Source organism: Enoplosus armatus, chromosome 4 (assembly GCF_043641665.1).
Source record: "Enoplosus armatus isolate fEnoArm2 chromosome 4, fEnoArm2.hap1, whole genome shotgun sequence".
Taxonomy (NCBI): Eukaryota; Metazoa; Chordata; class Actinopteri; order Centrarchiformes; family Enoplosidae; genus Enoplosus; species Enoplosus armatus.
Genome location: NC_092183.1, coordinates 24,983,029 through 25,009,356, shown reverse-complemented (window position 1 = coordinate 25,009,356; position 26,328 = coordinate 24,983,029). Strand labels below are relative to the sequence as shown.

Below are 26,328 nucleotides of genomic sequence, written 5' to 3'. Positions count from 1 at the left end.
ATTATGAGCGCTGTCCAGTGAGCTCAGTCCCATTACAAACAGATGAGTCGATCGCTCATCCTGTTACGGCTTTACTAGCCCCCCCCCTCCCCCTGCTACTGCAGACAGGTACAAATTTAAGGCTGAGCGATGCCCTAAATTGGATCCAGTAACTAGGGCAATGGAACTACAATATTACTTTACGATCTCGACACTGAAATCCAGCCTCGCACCACATCTCAACCAGAAGCGATGAGGCTGCCTCGCCCACCCCCCCCTCTGACATTTTCAAGACATTGCTCGGGGGGAGTATTCATTAAACACAGCCCTCTCCACCAGTCATGCAGCTGAACGGGAGTGAAATATACATTACCTTGTTTTGCACAGTTGCCATGTCTCTGCAAAGAAGCGCTGTGGTGCAAAAAGCCCCCCCCCCCCCCCCCCCCCCTTCAAACTCACTGCCAGATTTGTCATTGTATTTATAGACCTGGCAAGGCTGATTGAGAGAGGCAATAGAGGAAGCTGTGAGAGGGAACAAAGGAGTTGCCGAGGGAGAGCATAAATGCACGGGGAAGGACTGAAATGATACAGTGTGGGGGGGGGGGTTATCAATCAAAACACTTGTGAATTTACTCTTACGAATAGAGCGCCAGAGCAGGGGCTTAAAGTATAGATAGACGCACGCAGCACGCTCCATCATAAACACTCTCTGTGGTTTAGCTTTCCTTTCATTACCTCGGCTGTCAAATGCACGTGGGCTGCGCTAATGGAAGTGATTGATAACGGCGCATGAAATTAAGCCTTCCCGGTCCAGAACAGCAAGCGCTAGCCTACTTGGCGAGGGAGGCTTACAGGCAGCAGACTGTCATTCCTACGCACGAGTCGGAGCCAGCGCTCGGTGAAGGTGTCATGTAGGAAGTGGAAGTAATGAAGGTGTTTGAGTGCCACCTTAAAATCCAAAGGTATGTCAAATATCTGAGGCTGTCCAGAAAACTAGATGAGCAGTTGACTTTTCTCTGACTGACGACAAACAATGTATGTGTTTCATTACAGCAAATACAGGCGATGCAGTTGGGAGTTTATACGACATCATCACAATTCAAATTGGGGGAGAAAAAAAACAAAAATCCCACTTTTATGTTTATCCTCAAATTTTGTCCAGCCACTGGCTATGAAAGCTTGACATGTCGGGTGTCGGCCTTCCCCCCATAGTTCTAGCATTTCTAAACATTTCATCACCATCTCTCTGAAACGTCTTCCACCTGTCTGTCCAGTCTCTTTTCAATTACGTTTGAAGGGACAGTACACTCGTCCTGTTTGCAAGTGGAGACATTTAACTGACGGACAGTGCAACTGTATGCATTAGTCGAATGGGTTCAAAATCTGAGACAATATTAAAAGCAACCAGCTCAAACTGCGAGGGATTTATTTACGATGGACGTTGACGTGATGTGTGTACCTCCCCCAGTTATGGTGCGTTAGGTCGAGGCCCAAAAGCCCATTTTTAGAATGACCTCTTACTCACATTTTTATTGTCATATGCAAAGCACCTACTATATAATATCACAAGTAAATAAGATACCATCTGTTGTGTCGTCCTACATAATTGCTAGTTCCTCTCTTGCCAATTCTCAATGTTGAAAGGTGAGAACCTGCTAACACATGCCCTCCCCACACACACACACACACACACACACGAACCGGTGGCTGTGAAAGTACGAGGAGGGTTCCAATGGGTGGAGAGAGAGGAGGATGCAACTTTAGCGCCACGCTGGGATCCATCTGCCGCGCGGCCGTCCCCCTTTGCGGCCTGATCCCGCGGATGCCGCTGACTCAAGCCGGCATCCGCGGGTTCACCGGGGTATCGGGCCGCCGAGCGCCGGAAGAGTTCAGATGGCTCACAGCAAGGGTGGAAGAGCAGAACGAGGCGTTCAAGGCGGCGTTGCCACAACGGAGTTTTGACTTTGATACCGACCCTGCCGAGTTTTATGTCTGCAAATATGACACTTCCTGTGGGCAGTGACTGTACGCAGCACCACTATAGCTTTGCTGCACGCTATTTGTGGAGATTACGGATGCTCTTTTTTTCTGTGGCAGCCTAGAATTTGTGATTCAGGATGATGAGACAGCTCATTTTTAAACAACGCCATTGCCGAATTTCAGCCTCCCTCGTTGCCTCCATCACATCTAATAACAATCTGTGATAGCATGTGAGACTGATACATTCTGACGAATCAAATGTATTGTCTCGTTAATACCTGCGGCGCGGATTGCATTTCACCTCGGCCTTTTAACGCTCCTCTGCCTTGACGTTTAGCGAACGATTGCAAGAGCTCGACGGGATTTACCGACGCTAAACTAAACACATGGACTTGTTTACACTGCAGCTGATTTGTGTCAATTTGATATTCTAATACAGGACAATATTACAAGTGTTTCATTACAGCCAAAATCCCTTGTAAATAATTCAACCACAACAATTACAATGGCCACCTCATTATCCCCGCATAATGACTCGGCGCTGCTGAATAAGATATGTGAAAACACGGAGGAAACGAAGGCAGAAGCAGCTCGTCAGCTGTTGCGTTGGGGGGGGGGGGGGGGGGGGGGGGCCTAATTGCAGCAGCGCGGAAAGATTCACAACATGTTGGCTGCACGGTTGCTGTAGGAATCAGCAAAGTGCTTCCGAGTTAGAGAGTGACGTGGTTTTGGTGTAAATATTGAATTAGTCAGTGTGTCCCCATTGACTTTTCCAATATCTAACCATGACCATAATTCTTCCCTTTGACATGCATAACATAACACAACAATACAAACGTGAATCACGCTTTAATTGCAAGCGTTTTCCCTTTATGTTGACAAAAACGTAATCTGCTGCTAATGAGACCGTAGTAAACCTTATATGGTCTTATGGGATGAGGTGCCGTCATTGGAGATCACGAGTACAACCTCCTTTTCTTTATAAAGACAAGTATACTGTAGCGGGTGCCACCAAGTGTTACTCGGCCATGAACCCGTCAAACCGAGTGAAGAAAATGCCCACATCCTTCTCCCGACCCCGGAGAAATGGACTTTTTGCTCAGCATATGGTTTCAATGTGACAGCTATACTGCGGCAGCCGTCACAGTACAGTGCAGAACATCCAGCTTCACCATCAAACGGATGTGGGCCTTTCAAATGATATCTTACAGGAGTGCTATTTTTTTTTTTTTTGCCTTGTTAGGTTTGATGCACGGAGGAAAAAGTTATCCAGGATACGTCCCTTTTTTTGTTTTCTGGAGAGAAATATGAGGACGCGTGCACCGCGGGAACACACTGGGAAACGTGACACAGAGCGTTTTACTCTGTTTCTGAGAGGAAAAAGCATCTTAAACTCCAGCCAGTAGCGGGAAACCGCAAGGCTGGTTTGTCAACACATCCGACTGATAGACCTCTCTAGGTGAACGCTGTAACTAATCCCATTAATTAGGTCTGCATCCCATTTACAGTTACAGGGCTCTGCCACTGCACATGCTCAGTGGCACACATGGAACGGAGAGAACGATCAGTTACACCTGCGATTTTCCTGCTATGACAGGTCACGATGTAAGCTGTTCAAAGTCAGGTCCCTGGGGGTGGCTGCGAGAGTCCTTGAGGAGGTAGGAGAGGTCCACGAGGGGGCTCCTAGGGACCATAAAGAGGTTTTCTGAAGGGTTTTTATTTATTTAGATTTTTTTGAAATTTGAATGATAAATCAATTCTTTCTTTATAACTGTTGTTGTCTTCAGCAGAAATCAGCGTTTCTCACATTTGTTCTGCTGCTCATATTGCTGGAATCATTAGACGATGACTAACTTGCAGAGTAAACATGAAGCCAAAGCCGGCAGCTGGTTAGCTTAGCTTGGCAAAAATACTGGAAACAGTGGGGTGGGGGAGAGCTAACAGGTAACCAAGTGGATTTTCTCACCTTTGGACAGAGCTAGGCTAGTTGTTCCCCCCCCCCTTTTTCCAGTCTGTAGGCTAAGCTAACCTAACTGTCTCCTGGTTCAGTATATTGAGTCCTAGAGACGTTTTTTTTTTTTCCTCACCGAATAACATGCAAACGATAAAGTCCTGGTAGTTTTCAGCGCCGGCTAATAATCTTCCATTCGTCTTAACAGGTGCAAGCTGTTGACGTACCCGGAGGACCTTCCTCAGATCTCCGTGGTCTTCATCTTTGTGAACGAGGCACTGTCGGTGATCCTGCGCTCCGTCCACAGCGTGGTCAACCACACGCCAGCTCACTTCCTCAAGGAGATCATCCTGGTGGACGACAACAGTGACAGCGGTAAGGCCTTTTACAGCTTTATTAATAAGATAGATAAATTATATATATTTTGAGAATTACTCCCTAGTAATATGTAGCCAGCCTTTAACCCCTGGTCTCTTACTGTATGAAGGCTGATGGTGGTCACTGAGATCTTGCAGGTCATCCAATATCCTTCTGATCATTTCCATTTTGCGTCATGTTTCTCGTTAACAAGGGTACCCTCCCAGGCTTTAAATCATAAAAGCTTAAAGTTTATCACTGTCTAATGCTGTAGGTTTGCCTTTTCAGCGCGGACGCTCACCCTGTTTGTCATGCTTTTGTCTCCCCTGGTGGAACGTGAGCAAACGCGTCACGCACACATGAGTTAATGTGATGTGTTTGGACTCCCGCCAGAGCAGTCAGACTTCTAATGGTCTCCGCGCGCATTGGTCTGTGCACGTGTGCTGGTGTGTGTGTGAGTGTGTGTGTGTGTTTGGGTTTTGTGAGTGAACAGTTGAAGGGATAGAGAACCCTTGAGGCTGGACTCTTGAACACCATGTTTTAAAATAGCTTAAAAAAAAAAAAAGAAGAAGCAAGTGAAGGGATGGGATTTGTCTCATCCCTTTCTAAACTGCTGCGTACTACTGTCTCCATGGCGATGGTGGGCAAATGCTCGAGTTGCCTCCACACCGTGACGCCCACAGCAGCTGACGATGCTCGGCTCCACGTCCCAAAAGCTTTCCCGTTTTTTGGAGAAGGAGGGACAATGAACTAGATTCCAGACGACACTTGGCCCTCCTTCACTTGGCACGGAGCAACAGGCCTGCCTCCCTCAGGCTGGCAAAGGAAAAGGGCGCATGAATAACATACTGAGAGGGGGCCGAGCAGGAGTCACCACTGGCACATCTCCGTTCCCCGCTGAGGCTCTAACTGCCTCCCATTAAACGGGGGAGCCGTTAAAAGCCAGTGACCTCCCCCACAAAGGTTTTCCTGCAATAGATTCTTGAAGGACAACCCTATTTTCACTACAAAGATGGCGATATTTTACAAAAATATGCATTCGATTTTATTATATTCTACCTCAGTCCCATAAAATGTGATTATTGCAAGGGTGTAAAAGATGCTGAAACACCATTTGGACTCTCATGATAACTAAAATAGTCTCACTGAAATCCATATTGGAATGATTTCAGTACTATACTTAATATTTGTACATCAACATCAAGGATTAAATGACCGTGTGAAACGTGAAAGGTGTCACTCACAGTGATGAACCAATAGAGAATTATCATCCGACTGCACTTCCCCTCGGCTCTACAGAGCGTTTTACCATCTTTAAATTCATTGTTTTGGTTGTGGCCTGCAGATTTGTTGCCCTATTAAAAAAAATAAAAATCAGTGAATACAGATTGAAGCATTTACAAATAGAGAAAAGCACAACTGAACGGTGAATAAATGAACTATATTTTCATGTAGTTTTTGACATCAACAAATGACGCGACTGTCTGATAAATTCATATATAAAAATCACAAAATTGGAAGGTCATCAGAACTGTTTGAGCAAAGTCGCCTCCCCCCAGAAGAAGTGACAAATGGGAACAGAGAGCTGTAACCTCATGTTGCAGCCTCTGCCTCCGTCACGTCTTCACTGACCTTTGCCGTAAAGCGCCGTGCACTGGGCTCTAACATTAGTGTGAATGTGTGCCGTTCACTGACACCACGATAAACGACTACTGGGCGTCGATGTTTTCAGCGTCCACTCCAGTTCAAATTCGGGTCACTCCCCCGCCAAACGACACGCCCGCCAGCCGCTCTTAATGTATGTTTACCAACAGTGATGATAATGTATGCGGATGTGTGAGCTGTTTCTGGGGAGCTGTGACATTAGACAATTAACATGCAGGCCGGACTGCTTGACCTTTTTCTGAATGGCTCCGTCTGTCCCCTCGCATTTAAACAAGGCTCAGCGAGATGAGTGGAGGTACAGCCACGGTCACTCCCGGCATCCTGGCATAATAAATCACGCACAGGAAACATGTTTGCCTTGTCGCCGTGACACATTTCCTTTGCTGGGACAGCCGGTGACATTTATTGGTGGCTGAGAGGTTTATTCGCAGCACTGGTTCCAGCGGTCTGAACTAAATTCACATTCACAATGATGAGCTTTGACTGTATGTGTGTGTGTGTGTGTGTGTGTGTGTGTGTGTGTGTGTGTCAGGAAAGGCCGACACCAATTCATTGTTGTTCGCCATGTTAGCAGCAAGGAAAGGCTTAATGAGCCCTACAGGATTCAATTCCAGCAAATACCACCCCCAAATTGATAACTTAATGGTTCATATAATGAAAACAGGATATGAACTGAGGAGCAGTTGAGTGCAGCGTGTAACGTTAATTTCAAGTGGAGCTGAATCACTTTGCATTGCATACATTAAATCTGATTAAAGCTTCTGAATGGAGGATTTGCTCATTAAGGCGAGGCAGGAAATTTGTCTGGCACATTGTGACACTTTGCAAAAGAAAAAAAAAAAAAAGTAATTTTGGGAAAGACACTTATGTTTATTATACAATGATCGTGCCTCTGTCGCCTCTAAATGAAGGGTTGATTCTTTAAGTTGCAGAAAAGACGACGAACGAGTTTGTCTTAGTTACACCCTAGTTGAGACGCTCGATCACATATCACATGCAGCATTCAGTCGCTGCTTGCAGTCAGAAAGCAGTGTGCAGTATGCTTACATCGCTAGAGCAGAAAACACAATCAGCTCGCATTAGGGAATTGAACGCAGGTTAGAGAGTTTATCCCTGATAGTTTTTTTTTTTTCATGATTCATCCATCGATGATTCAGAGAAAATCAGGCATGGTGTGGCCCGAGCAGGATTTTTAAATGAAGTGGATTGCAACACTGTTGAGAGCAGGTTAAGGGGCGGAGGAGTAAAAAACAACAACATGAACCAATTTACCATCGTGCTGTTTCCAATAAGAGAGGTGGATAACCTCCGCACAGCAGCTGCACGGATGATTTCCGCCACGCACGGGTCGGCTGCCAAAACGTTTCCCACTTACAGTGAAGCGCTCGTACTGTAGCGCTGCCAGGACGAGGAGTGTCGCCTTTTTCTTTTTTTTTTTTGTTGTTGTTGCATATTTAATGAACGCCACATTACTTGTGGCGAGCCAGTTTACCCGTTGTTGCTGCTTTTGTGATCGATCAAAGCCATCAAATTTCAGACCCGTTCCCGTATCAGTTGACGACGGAGACAAGTCCATAAATCCACCCTTAGAAGAATGTTGGCTGTGGTTTGTGTAGCAGAAGTAAATCCCTTTTCTCCGAAGGTCTGATCACTTCACTCCACCACACCTTTTCTTGTAAATACACGGCAAAGCACAACTGACAAGTGCTCCGAGGCTGTTCTTACTGAACCAGAAACACAGAAAATCCTGCGGGTTATTGTTAATACGAGTATGCTGCGAGTTATCGAGCACATGGGAGGCCGTATGTGGGAGGCCGTAATTCTAGCTTTTGCAGCACGGAAGCGAACTCTTGGGCTTTACCACAGTTTAAATAATCAAGAGCATGTTCAATACCTCTCCGCCATCTATCCTTAACACGGCGGCCTCTTAATCTCTCACGTCACCAAAGGAATTCATGGTGCCCCTCGCGCAGTCGACTATGCATTCATTTGAAATTCATAGCATGATGGATAGTTATTTATCCTCTGCTACGTTGCATTGCCAGTCCTTTTTTTTTAAAATGTATTCCCTGCTCCATAACTCTCCATAACTCTCCTCCCATGGATGCAGTCTAATGTTTTATTTGCTGGGATCAGAGGGAGGCCCATAACTTTTCTCCTTCCCAGCAAAGCCCAGTAATTATTACACCCTAATAGCTTTTTATCATATTGTAGCTGCAGGATAGGCTGATGATGAAGGGGGCTCGTTGCATCAACAAACAGAGGCAAACTGCAGAGGTCTTTGAACCCCTCAGAGAGGCGCAATGCAGCCCCCAACAGTGACTGATCCACATGGGAGTGCAGTTGAACTTTGCGACAACGAAAGAGAAAAAGGTCGAACTCTGATCACTCCAACTTAAGTAAACTTCACTAAAAGCAACAAAAAAACAATGCAAAAACACTGTATTTCAAGGAAAAGTCCTGCATTCAAAATCCAACTTAAGTTAAAGTACAGACGAATGTTATCACGGCCCCTTCGACTGAGTTATTATTAGATTCTTTATACTGACGCATCAGTGTGCAAATACCATTTTTTACCGTTGTGGCAGGTGGAGCTAGTTTTAACGTCTTTGTTTACAGTTCAGTAGTTTAGTCCAGTGACTCCCAACTAGACAACTAGCCCTTTTTGTGAGGAGTCTTTAACACTGCATTGTATTTTATACGCTTATCATGTGTGTGCATTTTTTTTGTGTGAAATCTTCATCTGTGAAGTAAATAGTAGTTCCAGCTTTGCTGAAATATAGCGGAGTACAAGTTTAAAGTAGCATAAATGTACCTAAAAACACCGCGTACATATGCAAGTATAGCATTTGAGCTGGCCATTCATTCATGTTAAACGTAAGAGCACCAGTGAACTAGACAACGTCACATCCACACAGAGAGAGAGAGAGAGAAAGACCGAAACCAAGTTGCCATGACTCAGTGGTTGCTTTAATTTGGTGTCAAATGCTAATACCCGTTTGCTTCAAGGGTCACTGCTTCCAAATTCCCCCTCTCTCCCTGCAGCAGCCGCCGCTATATGTTAAGACCTTCAGCCACTCACTGCGTCTCTCCTCAGTCACACAGACAGGGGATTAGACTGCCATTTTTTATTTATTTTTTTACTTTCACTGGCTGATTGATGTTGCGAGCCAAAGTCAGCAGCTAGGTGTAGATGCTGTTCGGAAGCCGCAAGCGTCCTTATTAATCTCTCCCTCAGAAAGTGGAACGCTCGGCACAAACCACAGAGGAGAGGCCTCCAACAGCCAGCCAGCCAGCCAGCCAGCCAGCCAGCCAGCCAGCCATCCCCCAGCAGAAACACAGACTTTGCAATTTTGTGCAACTGGCTGTTTACCTGGCAAACTTGGTCCTCCAGCGATGACAGCCAGCCTCACCTGTGCATCTGGAGTAAAGACGTCAGCGGCGCAAAGCGCTAGGCACTGCACAGCAACCTGCACAGCAACCCTGAGATGTGTCTCAATTAGGCTAATCAAACGGACGCTTGTCTTGATTTGAGTTAAAAACACATCTGAGCCGCCAAAGATCAAAACAGTTGCGCTGCTAAAACACACGGAGCCCTCTGTAGTCTTTGTCGTCAGTTTGGTATCTTTTTTTCTTTCTAAACAAAAGAGGTTCCTCACATTATCCTTTCTATCACTATTTGGAGCCGCCATCCTGTACTCGCGCTAATGCATCACTGAATAACGTTGTGCTGTTGTCTGTAGGGGGTGCAATTTGAAATTCAGTTATTACATTACGGCTACTAGTAATGCTCTGTTTCAGCAACCTTTTGCCACCTCGCATAAGCTATTCGCTGACCACTGTTACGAAGGGGATAGAGGTGCGGGGTCGTCCCGACAGAAAGACTCCAAGTTCGGCCAAAACCATTCACCGCTGGAGCTGGGTTATCTTAGAAATAACATTATCATTCGCTGCAGCTGCCTGGTTAATGTTCTCACACTGTCATTTTGGATGTCAATTAAAAGGGAGATTCTCTCTCTCTCTCTCTCTCTCTCTCTCTCTCTCTCTCATCTGCCCTCCTTTCAGTGGAGCTGAAATTCAACTTGGACCAGTATGTGAACAAACGCTACCCGGGCCTGGTGAAGATTGTGAGGAACAGCAAGCGGGAGGGCCTGATCAGAGCCAGAATACACGGCTGGAACGCGGCCACGGCTCCGGTCGTCGGCTTCTTTGATGCCCATGTCGAGTTCAACGCCGGCTGGTAAGAAAAGGTCATGTTTGACACGGGGAGGTCCGAGCTGTTCCTCTGTCCTTTCCCACCTTTGGCTTTGTGGTCTGCTTTTTTCTTTTTTTTTTTTATGTTTTCAGCACAGAAGGGTGTCATGTAAGATTATTATTATCGTCGGAATATGCAGTTTAGCCTGCCCTCAGCATGCCCTCAGCATGTCAATGTAGTGCCGGGCCAATTCTCACTGAGACAGCACTTTTCAGCAGAATGACCCTCGTTATTAGTAAGGTTTTTTTTTTTTTTTTTTATCATCAATGAGCTTTTCTCTCTTTCATCTCCTTTTATGAATTATAAGTAATGGGCTTTGGTTAGAGCTGAGTAAAAAGACAATCGAATTTTAATTGACTCCACCTGTCCAGCAAATAGAGAGTCAAACGCTGGGAAAGGCAGTGTAATTAAAGAGGGAGCTCAAATGTTGAGCATTTCAACATTATTTTACCTGCAGGCTCCGAGCTTATTTTGCGATATGAAATTACTTCTGGGGGTCTCAGTCCAATGTCTGCCTGCTGCTTAAGCTTACCAGAAAACAAGTCACTCAAATAGATGTAATTGGCACCTAATTTGAGCCTGTCATGCCGTCAGTGTTTGAAGATGAAGTGTAGCTTTTGTTCCCTGGGAAGCTGCCTGGGAGGCAGCAGTGGGGGGGGGGGGGGGGGGGGGGAGGATGGCAGAGAGAAACGTTTCAGTTGTAAATTGTTTACAGTGTCCCTGGATGCAGTTCAGCCCCCTTTTTGGCTGTAAACAAATACTAATACATTTTTCGTATATAAACAGATATTTTGCGCTCAGAACAGATATGAACAGCATAAGCAGCAGAATTTCTGCTGTAATATGTATATATATATATATATATATATATATATATATATATATATATTTATTTATTTTTACCCCCACTGACCTGTCACATGATGTGCCACAAACGTCACACTACTTCCTCTCAGAGTCATAACTGGAGCTGCCAGTAGCCAAAGCAGGATGACTTTCCATGATGCAGAACTGTCAACACATAAACAAGCTATAGGCTAAAAACACGGAGGTAATCATGCAATATGGCCCAATACAATTCTGGCTTGTATTTTACTATAATCCCTATAATCTATTCATTTCCACGTGGACCATTAACAAAGCTTTTATTTACACTCACATTTTTAGTTTCGTGAAGGTGGATTTCAAACACAAATCATCATTAATTATTTGGTCAATTGAGGTTATTATGTATTTTTTGTGAGCAGCTTTATATACATATATATATATATATATATATATATGTATATGTATGTATGAGGAGTATAATTAGCAGTAGGAAATACTTCTGGTATAAATATTTTTGTGAAGTGAACAGATACAGATAGCAGCATTGCGTTACACTCCTACCTCACACGTCATGCTTCATGAGTTGCAAAAACGTGAAAACCAGGGTACTGACATGCCAGTTCAAGTTCATTTTATTAACCGGCGTAGGGCTTCAGAAGGTCGCTGTCTCTCTCTTGTTTCATTAAGATGACGTGACGGCGCTAAAGGTGAGGGTGGCCCCGCTTCTAAAATGAATAAAATACAACGTTTACTGTACCACCAAACACATGGACCTTGTAACCCTCGCAAAGCAGTGACTTGATGTGCCTTGATTGTGAATGGGAGCTTCGGGCCGGGGGCCGCGCAAGACGAGGCACCCCAGCCAACAAACGGCATTCTCAGGGAGAAAGTTGCGTCATTGCATCGGTGCATTACTGATGATAATTGATACCCTGGCGGTTCCCTCATCTGTTCTTGCTCAAAATGCCCCCTCACCTCCATATAGGTTTCCTCCTCGTCACCAACCCCCGCCCGCCCCGCTCTACCTGCCAAAGCTGTGTCTGCAAATTTCCTTTTGAGTTAGTCACCTGCTGCCTCTCTCTTCTGCCCCCCCCCCCGCCCGCCTACACACCCTCACCCACATACAGTACCTGCCCCCATCTTCCTTTGATAACCCGCTGCCTTCAGCTTTGTGTTTGTGTGAGGTTTTATTTACAGGAGTCAATGAAAAGTAGAGCAGGATCCCTGTGATTTCTCTCTACGAGTAGATGCTGGGTAAAGGGATATAGCAGCGGAGGAGATGACGGGCATCTTCGAGAAGCTTGTTCGCGTTGCTTAGATATCTTTTGTGCGCGAGTGTGTGAGTGCATTTATTATCTGCTGTGTGTCTGCAAGCATTCCGTGCTGCCGCTTTTATTCAGATAGATTCACCTGTGGTATCTACACCATCTATTTATTACAATGGAAGAAGCCCCCCTATTTATCATAATGTGATTATTCACCATTGCACACACAGTGATAAGTGAGATGGATGGTTCCTCTTGATGCTGTGTGGAGTCTCCCTCAATGACCTTGTGCACGCTGCCTGTGCATACTGAGCCCGGAGACAATGCCGCCAGCTCTCAGCTGCAGTGCTGTGATTCATTGGCATGGCGTTCCCCCTGGGGTGCTGTACATTTGCAGCTGAAATGTATTGCTGGTTCGCATTACTGTTAAAACAGACATAATTGTATCATGCTGTATAGTGCACTTGACAGCTGTTTCCCATTCCCTCACACCACGTTGGTTCATGAGGAGCTAAGAAGCGAGCGGTTTCCACCAGAGGAGCGATGGAATCTGATTTCCTCGGCTTTGCTTGGCTTTAATATGAGGATATGAAATCGTTGCCTGTCATTAATGTGGTATTGCGTCAGCTAAATGTTCGCGATCCGTCTCCTCTAATGCTTTAGAGCCATGCATCCCCGAGACAAAGGTTGTCCATTCTGCTTCCCGAACGGGACCAGTTCCCCTTCTGCACGCTCTGTAAATAAACAGGATTAATGGCAGGAAATGGGAGCGTGTTGCAATTAGGACCTACTGTATGCCACACTTGAACCATGCAGCTGCAGAGGGGAGGCGCAGGGAAATTGATATTTATTTGGTTTTTTGAAGCCCCTGCACAGTTGCAATCTCAGGTTATTAACGATTAATGATTAGAAGAGTAGCAGACGCTCCCTGCTGAGGGCGTGCTGGAGATAAGATTGTCATTGCGGGGTAGGTGGTAATGAAATACATGCTTCAGAAAGCAACGCTTTGATGAATTTTCAATGCTCCGCGGCTGTGTGACCTGGGCGAGTTTTTCTAAGAATAAGACAAATTGTGAGACAGATAAAACCAACCTCCGCCTCCTGTAATTATGAAATATGTATTATATTTGTCACATCCATATTTGATATCGGTGCCTTTGTTAATATCACGGAGCTCTATCTGCTTATAATGCCATGCAGGTGCAGTGGTGTTATATTAAATCCAGTGGTACAGTTCAGAGTTCTTGAAGGCTAAGGAAATATTTTCTTTTAGCCAAAGTAAATCACGTCTTCGAGCTCCCGCTCACTGTGTCTGGCAGTGGCTCAGCATTTATATCCGCCCTGAGACGAGGAAGAAGGCTGCAGCCATGTTGAGAGCAGACAAGAGAACAGAGATTCATGCCACCTTTACATTTGTGTCATATCAGCCACGGTCCCGAGCAAATGCATTTAGAAGTGGTACGGAATCTAACATTGCGTGGCGAGAGCCTCCTACAGTTCATGCTTCTACATCCCGCTCTCTACTTCAAAAAGCCCCGTGAATTGAAATTCTGCGTGGACACATTTTTTTTTTTTTTTTACTTTCTTTAGATTCTGCATTTTTTATGGGAGTGGGGCGACTGGTCAATACTAATATGTGTGCTCTACATGCACTGAGCACACCTGCACGGTGGGAAAAATAAGGCTGGAGGCACTGCTGGCTTAGATTCTTCTCCAAGACACATCACACACACACTGTCATCATGCACATGCATCGCACGTACACAGCAAACATAGATGAACACCATCAGCATTAATGTAACTCTTTTGTGAAGTGTGAGACAGTGTGTATTTAGAAATGACCTCCCTCACAGCGCCATTAACTGTTAACTCTACAGGCGTTGCCTCCACATTCACACTGTAAGGTATAAACATGGTTACATACCTAATATCTCATGAATCACGTCTACAATAAAATATGTAATATACGCCACAAGAAGTCTGGCAATATATATCATTTTTGTGCAATTTCCCCCCACGGGGATCAATAAAGTATTTCTGAATCAGATTAATGGCATACAAAGTATTTTTTATAGATTATGAATATATTCTATATATTTATATATATGTATTAAAAAATATAAAATAAAAATATAAGTTTAGTCTTTTTAAATACAAACCTTATTGACAATCTCCATCCATTCTGGGCTTATAACCCCCATTTTTATCATGTTGTAATGGGTGTTATAGTGAGAACTCTTATCACAGTGAAGCTTACTTACACATATATAATTATATACGCACAGAAATCTGTATGAGCATGCCTATCTGCAGTCACACTGATACAAATCCACCCATCTATGTGTACCTGTATACAGTACGTAGCTCAGCCAGTTACATGCATATGTTCGTAAGTTTAGTGACGTGACTGTTTTTGCTTGAGCATAAAAAAAATCCCGTAAAAAAATGCGTTTTAATAATTCTTTCTACATCATTTCCTCCAAACTCAACTTTAGCCGGCATCACCTACATGCATTGGAGTAAATTTAGAGGTAGTTAGCTTTCTGATTAATACAGGAAATGCAAAGCAAGAATAGCAACATGAGCAAAAGCACGAAAGCCAATACTGTTATTTCTGTATGGTCAAGACTTAAGGGAGCTAAGAGAGTTAAGAGTTAAGAGAGAGAACTTTTTGTTGACGGATAGTTAAATTACACCACGAGTGTAGCTCTCCTCAATTTGCTGTGCTATTCCTGTGCAGTCTGTCCCATAAATGATTTGGGTTCATCCATGAAAGCTACAGCCACGCCACCAGAATTCAATGTTTTCCTGCATGGGTGGCGCACAAGTCCAATGCAGAATTAAAGAAGATCTTATTTTAGACACCGAGGGCCCCGCTGCTCTCGGGGGTGGGGTGGGGGGTGGGGGGGGGGGGCATAATTCTGAGCACAGTTAGATTCCATTATCTGATAATTCCCTGCTTCAGAATCATTAACAATGTGAGATCCATTAATCTGGAAATGTTTAAATAAAAAAATGTAATCTCAAAGGGGAGAACTGCAGGGGTTTTTTTTGGACAAAGGAAGGGCAGATAGCGAAACATTCTCTGAGGTCGTGTCGAGCAGATATAAATTGAGATTGTACAGTGATATTCAGCCTGATGTTAAGCTGCACAAAGGTTACCGGCTATTATGAAAGACAAACAGTCGGCCGTGAAGAGTTAATAAATCAAAAGAGCTCCTGCTTCTTCATAAACCGCTACAAGAAATGGCACGGTGAAGCGAACGGCAATGGAAGTTGTCAGCATGTATTCACAATATTGGATGAGTCATCGCTGGAAGAGGGTGTGGGGGGGGTCCTATTGTAATATGTAACTAGAGTATGATTTGGGACGATGTGGATGAATAACCCTCTCGGTGTTATGCAGATGAAATGGCAGATACAGGAAGAGGAATGACACAGGCTCGTCTATCAAAACCAGATGTGTCCTCATTTCCAGAGCGCCTCTGTCTTATCTCGTGGATCCCTGAGGTGCAGGAGCTGCTGGCTGGCTCTGTGGTGCTTTTGGGGTTCTCAAGGACGCGCAGGGAGATGAATGGAAGATGCCGGGATGGCAGAGAGAGAGAGCGAGATACTCAAGTTAGCGAAGCAAACGCTTTTCCGCTAAACCACAACAAACCAACCACGTCAGGAACACTGCTGCATGAAACAATCCCGTCTAAAGGTTTCCTGCAAAGTCTTTGTCTCAGCACACGCTCACAGCACGAAGATATGTCGGCCCGGCAAGGTCTGCTCATACTGCCCTTTTTCCTCAAACAACGGAATGACTCATTGTGTTAAATAACTGCTTGTCAGACTGCTTTGAAACATCAAAAGGTTTCAAAAAGAATTCGCTATATTTCAACCTGCAGCAGTAAAATGATTCAGGCCACTTATCTTCAGAAAGTTATTTTTGAGGTTTAACTGTCAGATCTATTGTGTTGTTTTCCCATCGAAGAGAATATCTGGCAGACATCAACACATCTGCTTTGTTGTGTGTTTTTTAAATGTATTTTTCATATGGATGATTTGTGTGCTACGCCCTCGCATGGCTGGATACACTGCTAATTTGTTCCGGTGGCCAGTCGCGGTACTGCAGTGGAAGAAGAGCGTAGTATTACCCGTCACATTAGCGAAAGCTGGTCAAAAACACACTTATTCGCTCTACAGCGAGCGTGAGAGGATCGATACCGCTCATGTTTGTGCGGCAAATGAGAAGCTGAAACCAGCAGGCAGGTTATCTTAGCTTAGCATAAAGACCAGAAACAGGAGGAAACAGCCAGCCTGACTCCTTGATGCATGCGAAACCTCAAAATATCCCAAAGTATGTCAAGCAATTCGTTTAACCGCGAGATTCTTTCGCATCATAGGTGGAACGTTTACCTCCACCTTCAACGCAGATTTGTCTGTTGATTTATACGTATGTTTTTACCCACAGCTCTGGCCGTCAACGAAGCCACACAGATTAAAAGGAGAAAACTCAGACAAAGGCAGAAAGAGCCATCTGCCAGCCTCTCAGAATGGTGGATGTCGTATTTGCACCAACCACTCTCACGTTATTAAATGATGGCGGCCTCTAAGTACTAACATCCTCCCTCCTGAGTTCAATTTTTGGTCCATTCCCTCTGTACTTTCTGTCCCCTACCTTCATGTGATAAGTCGTCATTTCACTTTTTGAAGAGAAGTAGATGTGGGCGTGGGGGGATCACAATGAAGAAAGTCAGTGGGTGGGGAGATAGAGAGAAAGTTGGAGTGTGGGAGCGCTCTTGAGAGATACATTTATCATTTCATAATTGCACCCTCTCAGTTTAAACGTAGAAGTGTATCATGTGAAGAATTGAGCCGAGTGGGGTTGCTTTGAAGAAATGGCGGCGATCATCTCTCAGCATGAGAAGATTATACAAATGTAGGCGGCGCCAGCAGCGCTTCAGTTGCCGCTCTGTACCGCGGATCTCGAGACCGCGTCGCCCCTTGGCCAAGGCTTTAAATAACAAAGGGAGCTTACTGTACGCGGCATCGAGCGCAAAACCATTCCAGTTACCAAGAGAACGCGGGCACCTAAAATCAGGAGTACTTTGTCTTAAAGTTGTAGTCATTGAGAAAGATGGCCTTCTAGTCGAAGGTACAGTTAGACGTTTCAGGAAATACTTTGCTTTCATTTGAGTTAGATGAGACGATGGATGGCCTACCATGCTCCAACATGTCTTTGTGTTAATTTATGTAGCTGGAGCCAGGAGGCAATTAGCTTAGCTTAGCATAAAGAGAGGAAGGAGGGGGAAGCTGCTAGCTCCGCTCTGAGCTGAGGTTTTTTTTTTACGTATTGTGAGGGCATCGGCGTCTGCTCTCTGTGAACGTTCTGGGGCCAGATGAACCCAACGATTCGTACAAAACATGAACATAACCTTCGATTAAAACATTGTCTGTTTAAGTTGTTGTTATTTTTGTAAGCTACACAGCACTGTGTAAAAAGGTGCACTTATAAACTCAATTTGAAACTATTTATAGAGAGATGAATTTTATCTTTCTTCTTGGTTAAATTCTGAGCCATCATTCCCCCGTGTTAATGAATCGTGAAGCACTTTGCTCTATAAATTAATCACTGATGAATAACGATGATGGAGATATCGCCCCAATGATGGTTTCCCAGGTACGTGTGATAAATCAGTGGTACGGGCGCTATGAATAGCCACGTAATAGCTATAATAGTCGTGCGTAATGACAGCTGCCCTGGTGCTGCTGGAGAATCGTGCTGACGTTTCGCCTTGACAGATCTTACGAGCGGCGAAACTGGCACAAGTATCCATATGCAAACAGAGGTTTAAGTTTTCTACATCCGTTTATGTTGAAGTGCGGGAGTGGAAGTGAGGCTCATGCACGAGGATGACATGCGATTAAATCCGATGTCTATCTTCGTTTTTTAGTTGTGAATCCACGCAGAGTTTCATCCGTGACATGAGAGTGGTATCCATCTTCTCGTCCGATTCTTGGCGAGCTCCCAACAGTGTTGGCCGTTGAAAGGAGACATGAACCTCAATTGCCACTGTGACGACCCCAGCCTGACCTGTCTCTAATGGTTACTGTTTTTTCCTGTCTGTCCCTGAAGGTGGGAGGCAAGGGGAGCGCAGCAGTTAGCCTGATCTGGAGCACCTGGGCCAAGTGCTGTAAAGGCCCAGCCCAGTTGCCATCGTGTGTCAATCTCTCAGATCCGACCCACCTCCAGCGGCATCTGCTTCACATTTGTGGTTATTCCTTTAGTTGTCATTTGTGTTCAAATAAATGTGCGTTTATTTCATCGTCAGCCAGGTTATGACACCACGATACTTGTTTATTGCAGGTGGCGTAAATCTATAGGAAATGGACTGTTGGACTCTGGCGTCTAGAGAAGACATGTAGGGCTTTGATGTAAAGTCTAATGCTACCCAATGGCTGCATACTGTAACTAGCTCTGCTCTCATCAGCATACACAAATACCTTTTAAATCTTGCAAGACAACTGACCCAGTTGCTAGATGGACTGCCGGCAGCGTCCACTTTCAGGACTGTTTGTGACTTGTTCTTAGTGACTTCTGAGTCCTCTTGACTACCCCTAACTCTCCGCAGGCTCAGGGTCGCGAAAATGCTCCATGAACTAAGACAAAAACCTTTATTCAAGTATTAAAGTTCGGACTGACAAGCCAATCATTTTGAGATATTTCTCCCAAATTGGCCCGTTAAGAGCTACTTTTAGCCCCGAGATGCTTCATGAATATGGCCCCTGCTCTCCATTTGATGTGCTCTAAAAGAATATGAGCTGCAGTCAAAGCTGCCTTGAAGCAAAAGCCAGAGAGAGGCCTTTTTCAGACGCTAACTTGCAACCCTTCACATAGAGGAGAGTGGATAGTTTTCCCAGGAGCAGACTAAGCCTCTCTTCTCAGCTGATGTGTTTCGCTTTATCAGGTTGTACCTCTTATCGAGTCTCTTACCGGGATAAGTGTCACATTTTGACATTTCGTTTTCATGAGCAGCAGATATAAAATATGATATGATATTATTTGTTTTTCCGGCAAAAATTCATTTTGCAAGACCTTCGCGTCAGAAACAGCGGATCCTGGCAGTCATTTCGATTGTCGAATAAATGCTGGGTCGACAGACCGCTTCATCGACCCCATGTAAACGTAGTGCCAGAGTCAAAGTTGAGACGACATCTGCTGTCATCCGTAGCCGCTCCTGGCATTCGTTTGTTTGTGGAATCAGGATCTACACTAAATACCTCTGTTCAGTATGCTTTAAAAGATATTTGGGTTGATTTCCTGCTCGTAGCTTCTGTGAAACCACATTCGCTGCTTTCACTTTACATTCAGTTACGTTGTCCATCTGGTCATTCTTGACCAGATTCATTCATTCTAACATTGTTGCAATATTATATTATATGATACTGTTCTCCTCTCGCTCTCTTTTCTCACCTCTGCAACCGTGCAGTGAATCTCCTGCATACTTCATTCAGAGTCCGCTCTTGACTTCTGTCTCTTTTCTCATCCAAAGGGCTGAACCAATTCTGACCCGGATGAAGGAGGACCACACGCGCATCATCCTGCCCGCCATAGACAACATCAAGTACAACACGTTCGAAGTGCAGCAGTACGCCAACGCCGCCCACGGCTACAACTGGGGGCTGTGGTGTATGTACATCATCCCTCCGCAGGAGTGGCTGGACAAGGGGGATGAGACGGCCCCTATCAGGTGAGGGCCTCGGCTGGCCAACGGCGTCCATTATAGATGAGGATGTTTGATGAAATATGGATGGCCTCGGGATATGACTTATTCATGTGTGGAACCGTCAAACTGAGGTGCTCTGCGGTCCGACGTCCCGCCCAAACACACAAATAAAGCCTTCTCCGGAGAAAGCTGTCTAATTACCATGATGAATATGTTCATTCTGATGCAGGATCACGAGGCCACGGGGATGCAGTGTCATTAGTGTGATTGTGTGTTGAATATGAGCAGGGCATTCCATTATACCACCGCTGATAGGAGGACAGCATTGGCTTGTATCATGTTTCCGTATAATCCTTGAATTGATTATGTTGCGTCCGAGGTCAAATTATATTGGAATTTAGTAGACTGAGAAAGAGCACAGGAGTACTGTGTTGCATGGGAATGGTCTTATATTCCAATCAACATCTGTTTGGGCGGGGGGGGGCAAGCTACCGTAACGCTAACAAAAGTGAATTGCTTCACCTGTGGACACAAGCTTACTATTAAAGCATTTCACTTCACCTCTGACAGTTCTCCAAAAAGCTCAGCACCCAGTCTCATGTTGATTGAGGCTGGGTCGGGGGGGGGGGGGGGGGGGGTCTGACACCTAATGACTGCTGTGTGCTTTAGTCGATTCTACTGCAGTTCTTTTGTTGGGGTTGGGGATTTTCACTTATATGATTGTACACAATTTTGAGCTGTTTGTCAAATTGTTTCTACTTAGCTTAACAGCAATCAACACCTTCTGCAGCTAGATATGAATATGAACACGACTATTTCTTTTCTTTTCAAAAGAGATACGCACCAGCAGAGTGGCGAGTGTGGCAAGACTCCGAATCTGTAATTAATGCTGTGGAAATGCACATTGTACTGAATCTATCTAGACGACTTGGAAAACACTGGAGCTGTGGTTGGGCTTTGAGGTTACTGTATATCATCTGCATAAAGTGGTACAGACCCATTGAATATTAATGGCCATTTACCTGCTAAAGCTAAAAGAGAAACTCACCGGTAAAGATAACAAGATGCAGTCCGTGTAGTTGAGGTCAAAATGAAGGCTGATGGGTGTGGTCCGAGCAAGGGAGTGGGGGGGGGGGGGGGGGGGTAGGAAGTAGGGAACTGTATGCCCCTTCTGCATCTTCTCTTTCAATGCTCAAATCAGACTTGGCCGGCACTGCCATGACAATAGGGAAAATCTTACACCATTGAACAGAGACGATTACCATGATTTTGTTGCCACGGCAGCGTGGCTGAGCCTGCATGAACATGATGGCACAGCAACAGGGAGACGGCCACAACTGGAATGTGTTCAAAACGAGCAAGAGAGGTGCGGCGGCAGAAATGGATGTGATGTCTTTTTATCGATGCTCGCTGATACTATTCAGTGTCTCTGGCTGGGCTCGATTCTAGAATACATCCACGCAAAATATGGAAAGGAAATGCACAAAGCAAATCTGGCCACGCCTATTAAAATGTCCTTTGACTAAACATTGTAGCTGCCTTCAAGGTGCAGGGTTGACAGGAACCTACAAGGAAATAAATGGCACTATGAAAATGTATCAAATATCATAACTTAATTGTCTTATGGTATGGGCATTTAAAACTCTTGAGGGACAGATGGAACACTTGTTGCCGTGAGCTTGGTGCACTGCCACTGCAGTTTTAGTGCTGCGAGATCTTGAGTTCGGATCTAAAGTTAAAACGCGCAGGCATACGAAAGGGTTCTAATAGAAAAGGAAATAATATACTAAACTAAAACTCAACACTTGGCTATAGAAGCTGAATGACGGCAGCTTGACTTGACTTTAGGAACCATGGATAATAATAAAAAATACGATCCATCTTTCTCTACATGGCAGGTCAGAGGTCAGCGATAACAGCAGCCTTGATCGCCACTCTTGTGTCTTCTTCAAGGATGCTTCAGTCAGGAAGAAATTGCTCAGATGTGTTGCTTATTTACACATCCAGCAGTTACAGAGCAGCATCGTCGTTCATTCGTCGTTCCCTAGTATGCCGCGAATTCAGTGGATTCATTCTTACAGAAAAGGTACCACGAGATCAACGACGAGCATAGAATAGAATCGCATAAGTAAATTAGTCACTGTAGCACAAGCTTCTCTGCCAGGGTACTCTGGAGCCTCCTACGAGCCTAAATGCAACCTGAGATCCTCTGGCAGGTCGTTCCTTTTCTGCTTATCGTCCTGTTAACTGCATGTAAAGTGCGTTGTAACTTGATTTGAAAAGCGCTATATAAATGAAGGTATTCTTCTTCTTATTATTATTATGATTATCATCGATTAGTAGACTCTAAACCCATCGGCAAATTGACCAGTTGCTGGAATCAGAATAAGGTAAATGCATTGCTTTGTATCACTTAAATCCTTGGCTGCTGCATTTTGTTTTTTTACCACACTGCAAACATGAAACCTACTCATGCTAATAGCCCAAAATACTGTAAACTAAAACACCACACACACTGTCAGAGTTTGACCAAGGGCAACAAAAACTGAATTCCAAACCACGGTTTCACTGCCTCGCTCGGTCCGGCGAAGGCAAAGCAATAATGGTTTCATTTGATGCAGTTGGTCTCATACAAACAAACAATGTGATAACATTTTATACGGCGGCACTAAATATTGAATGTCTTATCAAAGCTCCACGGAAATCATGTATTATTGAGCATCAAGTGCTGGACTTGAGATAGCCGGGGAGATAAGGGAACGGCCTCAGACACTGCAGAGCTGCTCCTTGTTTCCCTATTGACACTTTGCTACAAATGCGCTGATCGCCTCAAGGCCCAGCTGAAGTGTGTCGGCCGTGTGGATTTCTATTGGAAATCATTCTCCCACTTGTTTCCTCTTGGTTTCTGCCCATCAACAACGGAAGCCCTGCGGCCATTCAGAGCTCAGTCTCAAAGCCTTTTTCAGGCTGTTTGGACACATTCAACAATAAACAGCAAGTAAAAGGCACGAGAAGGCACAAAACTGCCACATTCTGAGGGTACGGAGGATTGCGGCCATTTTGGAGATCTGACAAAATGAGGTTTTCTTTGGGAGCTGCAGGGATTATCGACAGGTTAGAACAGGACGGCAGCAGCACGTGGTTTTGATGTGTGGACAGAAACGTGGAATCTTCCAACAAAAATGACACGGAGTCTGTTGATTCCAAAGTGGAAAGCCATCTGTGTAAGCTTTATAAGGAAGGCCCACACTGGAAATCTGTGTAATTTCTTAAGATGGTCATCTGCTGTGGCCTAAAGCAGTGGTTCTCAACATGGGGTCCGGGGGGGGTCCCCAGCAAAAAGGGGAATCATTTATTTTGACTATGATTCCATCCAAAATGTATGTATATGTATGAATGTATGACTATTTTGGTTATGGGTTTTCGTACACGTTCTGTAATAAAACGTCTAAAAGCAAAAGCCCTATCAGATAGGGGACGCTGGGACAAAATCTTATCAAATGGGGGTTCCGTGGTCTAATTTGTGTCAGTATAGGTAAAGTATGCAGTTCGTTGAAGGGATAATTCACCAAAAATAAGCACCTTGCTCAAGCAGATACTTGAAAAACAGCGAGTATGAGCTTTCCCCTGAGAAGACGTTTAATATAAACCAGTAAATCACCAGTTAAGAAACATTTAACAGGACTATCGGCAAAAAAATAAAACACATGCAATCTCCTACCTTTTAGATTATCTTTAGAAGTCCAGTGAAGTAGTTTTCATTATATCTTTGATGGCTAAATCCTTTCCAAACTGTTTTTATGACAGTCAGCTTTGAGGATATTGCTGTATGAATCAAACGCTACATATAAAATGACTGAAGCTGTCAGTGCGGTCTGCATTTCCCTCTCGTACCTTACTTGAAGCATCAGGGCTGGCATACTACTTGAAATGAGAGGTCACAGACAGTCAGGTTCAAAAATCAATTTAACAGCAGTGTCTTCGTCTGGGAGAGAGGTACGCGATCTTCAATGAAAGTCTTTATCTTGCCAAATTGCAAACGTGTGTCAGATGTTCATACTGCATACTGCAAAGCAAATGATCTGGGGGGGGGGGGCAAAGTTAAGGGGTGTGAAGGGCGGATGAGCCCTGCAGGCTGACCATCTGTACGCTAAAAAAAAATAACTAAACCTAACGACATTAAATGAGAAATCCACTGGAAGGTTCCACCATCAATCTGCGATGTCTAAGAAGTCATATTGTGACAAACTCATGATTTCCTCTTTTTAGTTCTCTGTTCTGTTACACATGTAGACACAAAGAGCCAGAGCAGCAGTGCAGGTGAAGAAAACAGGGGTGATAGGGAGAGAACAATGGCTGGATGTGTCATTCCCACTTACAAAATGTTACAAAAAAAAAAAGCCACTGGAGACTGTCTGTATTTCACACACACACACACACACACACAGCTGATGGCGGGGCCACACGAAGTAGAAACTCCATTGCATCAAAGCCTGTTTTTGTCTATAGAGAGATGGGAGCCTCTGCCTCGTCTGTTTGATGGCTGAACACTGCTGTAAAATCCCGAGTCACTGTTGGAGGGTGACTTCGAGCATTCAGCGACATTGAAAAGATATCTAAGATCAACTAGTTCACCTGCGTTAGGGGCTAATCTTAGCGCTATTCGTGCAAGGAGAGTTAATGAGCCTAATGATGGCCGAGCCCCTGCAGCCTTTACTTTGTGTATTTGTTTATTTTCATTGAAACGTCCTTTCATGTATGGGCGTTTCCTTTCGTCTATTTCATTTGGGGACATTTTAAAGGGGTAAAAGAATAAAAAGCAATGTTTCAGTTTGAAGAGGCATTTGTTCAGTATGGAGGAGGCATTTGAATTATAATTGAAAAGGCATTTTTTCATTGTGAAGGCACCTATGAGATTTGTTTCCAACTAAATATCTTTATGTGGTCGGGAACTGGTTCTTGGGCAACGTCCCGATTTGCTGAAGTGAGGGGAAACCGTACTGTCACATCTATTTTCTGGGCTTTTGGAGGAACAGCTGGCTCCAATTATTCATTTAATTGGCTTCAGTTAATTGGATCTAGTAGGGGAATTACTTTTTCCATGCCTAAATATTGCATGTTTGATCACCTTGCACACCACGACAAATGAGAGAGGCTTCCAAACTTTGTTTTACCATTCGTTCCTCTTAAACACCATCAGTACTTAACCCACCAAAGCTCCGTGCTATTGTCAGGCGTGAGGATGTTTCTTCGAAAAGATTACCTGGTGTTGAAAAGCATCACAAGCGTGACACACGTGGTCAGCCGGAGGTTTTTTCCTCTTCATCGCGCGGCGCCAAGGTGCCGAGTCGGTTCTTGAATGCAGAAACAGTGTTGACACCGCCGGGAAGCTTATTCTAAAGAGAACACTCAAAGGAGAGCCGCACAAAGTTTGCACTGTGCAGACAGCCGAGGTAGGTCACTCGTCAAGAGGGGGGGGAAAAGGATGAGGTGAACGGGGGGGCTGAGCGTGTGCTGTGTCTGTCTTTTTATCGGCGCCGAGTGTGCAAATACTGAAACTTGAAAGCCTCCCTGTCACCACCTTTTTTATAATTTAAACAAAGACTGTATGAGGCAATGAGAGTGTATAAGTTAGCAAGCATGAGCGATTTTGACAAGCGCAAGAACAAAGGTATTCAGAATAATTAGCTAATGATGGCAAAGACATCCTAAGCATTCATTTGGGTATTTAGTGTTTGTCACCGTGGTTTGTTGGATGTCACGTAAATAATGAGAGCGAGAGAGCACTACTAAACTGTTACCGTAAAGAGTCAAACTGACTTCCAATCAGTGGCAAAATGCCAGCACAACAAAAATCTATTATACTTTCATACTGTTTCTTTAAAATGTCTTATTTTGGGCAACTTACATGACCCATAGTATGAATGTCAAGCCATAATGATTCATGTCACAAATGGGAGGACAGCTTTTCTGGCAGATGTAATGGTCCAGGTGGGTTTACGTCCATCCCTGCGTCAGAGGTTCATTCATCTGCAGATCAGGGATTTTCAAAATAAAACTCCATGGTTTATATAAGGGGTCTAAACCTAAAAGCACCTTTCTTTTTGGCTCACGCACTTTGTGGCTCAGTGCACTCTTTTAATACAGAGTCAATGAATCACAATGCCGCTCCCTCCTCCTCCTAGTACTTCCTGCTGCCATGTCTCTCAAATTGTAGTAGAAGACGCTTTTACCTGCACAGATTTGATTGGCCGAGCAGCGTCACGTGGGCTGGCGTAACTCGTATGCAATGGGTCCGTGAGTGTCCTGATCAGCTAAACCAGTGCCGTAAAGCCT

General features: G+C 44.6%; 1 protein-coding gene across 1 annotated transcript in view; it reads left to right on the top strand.

Moving 5' to 3' along the window:
* Nucleotides 1-26,328, top strand: part of galnt9 (polypeptide N-acetylgalactosaminyltransferase 9) — a 71,683-nt gene that overhangs the window by 14,741 nt on the left and 30,614 nt on the right. Inside the window, exons 3-5 of the mRNA XM_070904336.1 lie at nucleotides 4,119-4,285; nucleotides 9,998-10,172; nucleotides 19,819-20,016. Of these exons, the coding sequence (XP_070760437.1) occupies nucleotides 4,119-4,285; nucleotides 9,998-10,172; nucleotides 19,819-20,016 (540 nt within the window). The remainder of the gene's footprint in view (nucleotides 1-4,118; nucleotides 4,286-9,997; nucleotides 10,173-19,818; nucleotides 20,017-26,328) is intronic.